Here is a 6,000-nt window from a genome sequence, read left to right on the forward strand (position 1 = left end):
TGTAAAATTTCTGATCTGTAATGTGTGACCACAAAATAAAAAAATAAAGAATACACCTAAAAAAAAAAAAGTTCTTTGAATGGTACCACATTGTAATATTGTTATAAATCAATGGGTCAAACACTGTACTGACACTGCCATCTCCTGGTACTCACTGCTGGAAAAAGTATTCAGATCCAGATACTAATACCAAACTGCAAATATATTCTACAAGGAAAGATTTACAACTCAAAACTTCACTTAAAAGCATGAAAATATTATCAGCAAAAGTGACGTATGAAAAGTGTGCAAAATGTCCCCTGCCAGTGTTTTAAGACATAACCTGTTTTGAACTTGTTGCCAGGGAAAAAACTGGTACAGACAACCTTTTTAAATACTTTGGACTACGGAAGCATTATTTATATACATGCTGCTTCCTCAATACTCCATTGCCTCGACATTGGGATCAAGCAATTTATGCTTCATCATCAACTCAGCATTCAGGACTCATCCTTGTGTTCTCTACTCTCTGGTCTCCTGGCCCCCATTGACTCTCAGGAGAAAACACCATTGGATGATACAGTTGTGGAAAAAATTATTAGACCATCAAAAGTCATTAAAACCAATGGTTATGCAATCAAGTACTAACTCCTGTGTGTATCATGTGACTAAAACAGACAGAAAAGAAAACATGGAATGCCTAAAAGCACTGTTTTTGTCAGTACAATGCCATAGCTATTGATGTAAGAACTGAAGTGATTTTGGTTATTATCAAAAACAAACAAACATGGAAAATGGCTAGATATCAGCTCTGAAATTAAACTCTTATGAGCTATTTTTGTTGTTAACCTTATATTTGTTCAAACAAATGCACCTTTAGTTGTACTAGGCATGAAAATGAACAAGAAATTGAAGAAAACAAGGCTCGTCTAATAATTTTTTTTGCAGCTGTATTTATTTATACTCCCCTCCCGTCATATCTGTACAGCCTCTTGTCAGCAGTTCTTGCCTTTCCACACAGATGCTGTAGAATGTCAACAGGATACATACAGAACTTGGCAGAACAACTTTCTCCTGTAATGCTCCCTCATCCTAGAAAAAACAACAAGAACTCAATACAGCGTCCTGGACTTATAGTGTTGTTTGTGTTGTTATGCCCAATTGCTTTTTTTTTTTTTTAGAATTTTTACGGCATCAGTTCAGTCTCTTTGCCAGGTCTTCCTTGCTAAAGAGCTCCAATTTCAAGGGACTTCCTGGTAAATTAAAGCTTAAATAAATCATTGTGATATGATATATATTGTTTGTGGATTAGTGTTACTGCGTTAGTGATGTGTATGTCTTAGTTTCCTGGTGTATAAATTTAAGGCTGAGCTGATTTGAACTACTTTACGTACTGTTGGGTAGTTAAGTCTTCAGTAATCTATTATCCTCTATGAGATCATCATGTGTTACTGTCCTGTGAGAAACACTTACTTGTAAGAAGACAACTTTCCTGAGCTCAGAAAAACAGCCCTATTGTGCAGCTTTGAAATCATACATTTTCAGACACATTCAAAAGCCTTTTTAGAGTTAATTGAAGTCAAGAAGTTGAGTTTATCACAAATATTAAGGATGAACACATTAGATGATGTATGACTTTTGAGAGGAGATGAAAAACTGTAATATGAAAAGCAATTAAAGCTGCAAAATAGATGTCTGATGGATGCAGCTGAAGTATATTTGTGTTTCAGAAGTGATGGAGTAGAAATACAAAGCTTCACAAATGGAAATACTTAAGTACTAGTACCTCAAATGTTTACTTTTACTTTTACTCACCTAACCATTGCAATTGAGTAAAACTACTACTGCTGTTGTCAGCTTTATGTTGTCATGGCAACAGTGTATGCGAGGATGTCTGACCTTTAAAAATATCAGAAAAGAAGCTGACAATGACTGTCTGTATCTCAAATGTGCTAGTTTGTGCTTCACATGAGTGACACACTTTAAGACATGATTCCGCTTTTCGGTGCTTACGGAAGGGGAACATGCAGTGTTTATGTTGCAATCATTTAATTGAGAGGAAGTTCCAAGCATGACTGTTGTCTAGAGGAATACCAAGACAACGCTTTGTTGACTTGTTTTAATGGGTGAAGAGGTCTGGTAAAGATGTCTGGGAATTATGACATTTTTTTTTTATACAAGATGAAAGATTAATATACTGATTTACTGCATGCCACATGAACACATCTCTGCAGGATCTGATCTCACTTCTCTGGAAAACCAAAGGAACAGACTGAAAACCTGATGTAATCATGTTCCACACTTTAAACACTTAAAAAAAAAATCCACTGTGCAAATGAATCTAATTTGCCTTGTTTAACAAAATATTAAAATAAACCTTCTGTTTGAAATAAAATCACACATGAAAAATGTCTTATGTGTTTTGAAAAATTATTTATTGTATTGTATATGAACAACGTATGGTATACAGAAAATGTGAGTGGAAAATGATCACATCACAATCACATTTATAAATATGTGTATAGTGTAGTCACTATTTAAAACATGTGAACAGTTTCAGAAAGCATGTTAACCACTTAATTTACACAGTGTCCCACAAGTAACATCTGATATACACGTAATGAGCTTAATTTCGGCAGAAACGGTAACTATGTGCACACACATGTACAGAAACATGAAGAATAGAAACTAAGAGTTTCAATATCATGAATCATTATTTTCACACATTTTCACTAATGTGTCCATCTGGTCTTTTGAGTCCGTCACACACTGTGAAGTACTGGTCTGATTGCTTTGTCTCTTGGACACAAATGACACCTCTCTGTTGCCCTCACCTGGAGAGGTGCTGGAAATATGGCGGAGGAGCTTCTGGATTCCGGTATCACGCAGGGAAGTCCTGAAGGAGCGAGCTGCGAACATGTAAAGAATGGGGTTGACAGTGCTGCTGATGAAGACCATGGCCCCAGCAATGAAGGTCATGGTGCTCCTGACATTCTCTAGATTCTCCGCCTCAGCATAGGAAGAGTTTTCAATGGCCAGAATAATGAGTGAGAGGATATTTCCAATGTGATGAGGGGTCCAACAGAGAGCAAATACAACCACTACACTGGCAATCAGAACTGTGGACTTGCGCTTTGACTTGAAGGTCATCTGAGCAATCCGACTGCACAGGCAGCTATAACATACAATCAGGATGGAGAGAGGCAATATGTAGCCCACCACTGTCTCTAGCAGCACACACACCACCTCCTGAGTAACTGAGCTGTACTGGCGGTAAAGGCAGTGTTCCTCACCTGAATCCTCTCCAACCACCTGGGTTGGGATGACAGGTGAGCTGAATAAGAATGCCAAAATCCACAGGACCAGCAGGACTTTATTTAGAGCTTTCTGTCTCTTCCAGCCAGCTGAGGTGAAGGGGTAACGCACAGCCATGAAGCGCTCCACACTCATCAGAGTGATGAGAAACACGCTGCTGTACATACACGTATAGATCATGAGAACCATTGCCTTGCAGGTGAGTTCTCCAAACACCCAGGAGTGGACGAAAGAGTAGATCCATAGAGGCAGTGTGATGAGGACCAGGAGGTCAGCAAAGGCCAGGTGCAGGATGAGCACCACAGTGTGAGAGCGCTGTTTGACATGTCTGAGAATAGTCCAGATCACCATCAGGTTGCCCGGAGTCCCTATCAAAAATGACAGACCCAAGATCACACACGCCACTGCAATCCCACCTTCGAACTCCTCAGGAGCCATTTCCTCTGAAGAAGACCTCTCATCTGAACAGTTCATACTGCAAGTGTATGTGCTGACTGTGGTGTCTGCATGAAAAGAAAAACAAAGTGCTGCTCTAGCTAGGCTTCACTTCCCTTTAAGAACACAGAGAAGAGGAACAGAATTTCCTCATCGGGTTATTTATGTTATTGAAAGGTGATTCATTCATGAGTATATAGATAAGAGGTTCAGTAGAATGCAATCACCGCATGGACCAGCATGAAGCTTGGCAAACTTTGGCATAAAAAAGCTTCCAACTTCTGGTGGTGTTTTCTTTTCAATAAAGCGATGTTCAGATTCAGATTCAGATTAAGATTCAGAATACCTTATGTTGCTCTTAGTAAGTATACTAACAAATACCAAGGAAGAAATCAGCAAAGGTATATATATATATATATATATATATATATATATATATATATATATATATATATATATATATATATATATATATATATTTATATATATATATATATGTGTGTGTGTATATATATATATATATATATATAAATATTAAAAACATTACATTTTTCATCAAAATGATATGTAAAAGTAACAGACATGAAAACCAGTTACCCTTTCTAAGGATATGCAGATTGGGAAGTGTTGTATGTTACTATCATTTATAAAAAAAGCTTAAAGCTATACAAAAGCTTTTTGAGTCAAATCTGAGAATGTGACGAAATGGATATAGAAGAGGCACGTACACTTTTTTTTTCAGCGCAACGGTATTTTTTTTTTTTATTGCAACAAACCACATTATAACATTATAACATTTTCACAATTTAAAGAAAAATGCAAAGTCAGAAAACATAAAGGTCAAAATTACCAGCCTACATTTGTTTACAAATATATAAAATGAAGGAGTATGGTATGTGATTTGCAAATATTACAAATGTACAAGTATTAACTTTCAATATACACACTTTTTATGCTCGTTCATTTAATAGATTTAAGAAATTACGATTGCTTCCAATGCAATTCTCTACTGCCAGAATTTGTGATTAAAAAAAAAAAAGTTTCATACAGTCAAACATCAGCTCAACCTGGGTATTTGCTGCCCTCTGGCGGTCTGCTGTTGCTCTACCAGTCTGTTGGTCTGAGTTGCCATTTCCTTAAATAGTCGCACCAGTTTTGAGTCCTCAGAACTCCCTTGTAAATTCCTCCCAAAGAACATGTATGCAACTGGGTTTACTGAACTGCTAAGGAGAAGAAGAGCACCAGAACTTAGGACAACACTCTTGGGCACACACCCATATGTTGTACCTTCCTGTAAGATGCAGTTCAGAGTGGCAATGCTAATGATATGATGAGGCAACCAGCACAAGGTAAAAGTTATTGTCACACACAGAATAAGAACCATTGATTTCTGTTTTGAGTTATAGTTAATTTTTCTGAGCTGGGCAGCCACTCGACAGTAACAGAAACCCAGAATGAGAAGAGGAACTATAAAGCCAAAAAAGATCTCCAAACAGGAGAAGACGATCATGTTAGTTGAAGAGTTGTATCCCCAGGAAAAACAGTCAGTTTCATCAATTAGTAAAGCAGGTGCTGCAAGAAGAACAGCAAGTATCCACAGAAGTGTAAGACACCTGCTCATAATCCTGGTGTTCAAGCGCATCATCACAAGTGGATGACAGATGGCTAGAAAATGCCCCACGCTCATAAGGGTGATGAGGAAGATGCTGCTGAACATGCAACAACTCACAGTGTACACCAGAGTCTTACAGGCAATATGTCCCAGTTGCCAGGAAGTTGCAATGGAGTAGATCCATAGAGGCAGCGTGATGATGGCCAACAGGTCAGCAAAGGCCAAGTGCAGGATGAGCACCACATTGTGGAGGCACTGTTTGACATGTCTGAGAATAGTCCAGATCACCATCAGGTTCCCTGGAGCCCCTATCAGGAAAGAGAGGCCCAAAATCACACAAACTGCCACACTACCAGCATTAAAGTCCTCAGAAGCCTCTGAAGCGGACGTCTGTGTGGAATTCATGTTGAAAGTGTATGTGTTCAGAGCCGTGTCAGTGTGGAGAAAAAAAGACAGTAAGTTAAGTAAGTCCTCGTGTCCTTTTATGGATGAGTTGAACAGGAACAGGATTTGTCACAAAGCTATGTCATAATCAGAGGTGGGATTTTACGCATGTGGAAAAGCTCTTGTAGACCAGATCAGATAAGAATAATTGATTGCCATGTATGATACTTGCAAGTTAAGTAAATTTTCTTTCCCAAAAGGTTTTTTATCCAAAC

At 38.1% G+C, this 6,000-nt stretch overlaps 2 protein-coding genes across 2 annotated transcripts; both read right to left on the reverse strand.

The window, feature by feature from the left end:
- Positions 1–2,403: 2,403 nt before the first annotated feature.
- Positions 2,404–3,856, reverse strand: LOC115437421 (C3a anaphylatoxin chemotactic receptor). The gene has a single exon (XM_030160647.1). It carries the CDS (start codon positions 3,766–3,768, stop codon positions 2,683–2,685), a length of 1,086 nt encoding a protein of 361 aa, XP_030016507.1. The 5' UTR covers positions 3,769–3,856; the 3' UTR covers positions 2,404–2,682.
- Positions 3,857–4,539: 683 nt separating this feature from the next.
- Positions 4,540–5,779, reverse strand: LOC115415529 (leukotriene B4 receptor 1-like). The gene has a single exon (XM_030129122.1). It carries the CDS (start codon positions 5,744–5,746, stop codon positions 4,787–4,789), a length of 960 nt encoding a protein of 319 aa, XP_029984982.1. The 5' UTR covers positions 5,747–5,779; the 3' UTR covers positions 4,540–4,786.
- Positions 5,780–6,000: the final 221 nt, after the last annotated feature.

The sequence above is a fragment of the Sphaeramia orbicularis genome, chromosome 3 (assembly GCF_902148855.1).
Source record: "Sphaeramia orbicularis chromosome 3, fSphaOr1.1, whole genome shotgun sequence".
Taxonomy (NCBI): domain Eukaryota; kingdom Metazoa; phylum Chordata; class Actinopteri; order Kurtiformes; family Apogonidae; genus Sphaeramia; species Sphaeramia orbicularis.

Bases quoted from the DNA above. Each gene is read 5' to 3' on its own strand.
- LOC115437421 (XM_030160647.1), bottom strand. From the start codon at position 3,768: ATGAACTGTTCAGATGAGAGGTCTTCTTCAGAGGAAATGGCTCCTGAG.
- LOC115415529 (XM_030129122.1), bottom strand. From the start codon at position 5,746: ATGAATTCCACACAGACGTCCGCTTCAGAGGCTTCTGAGGACTTTAAT.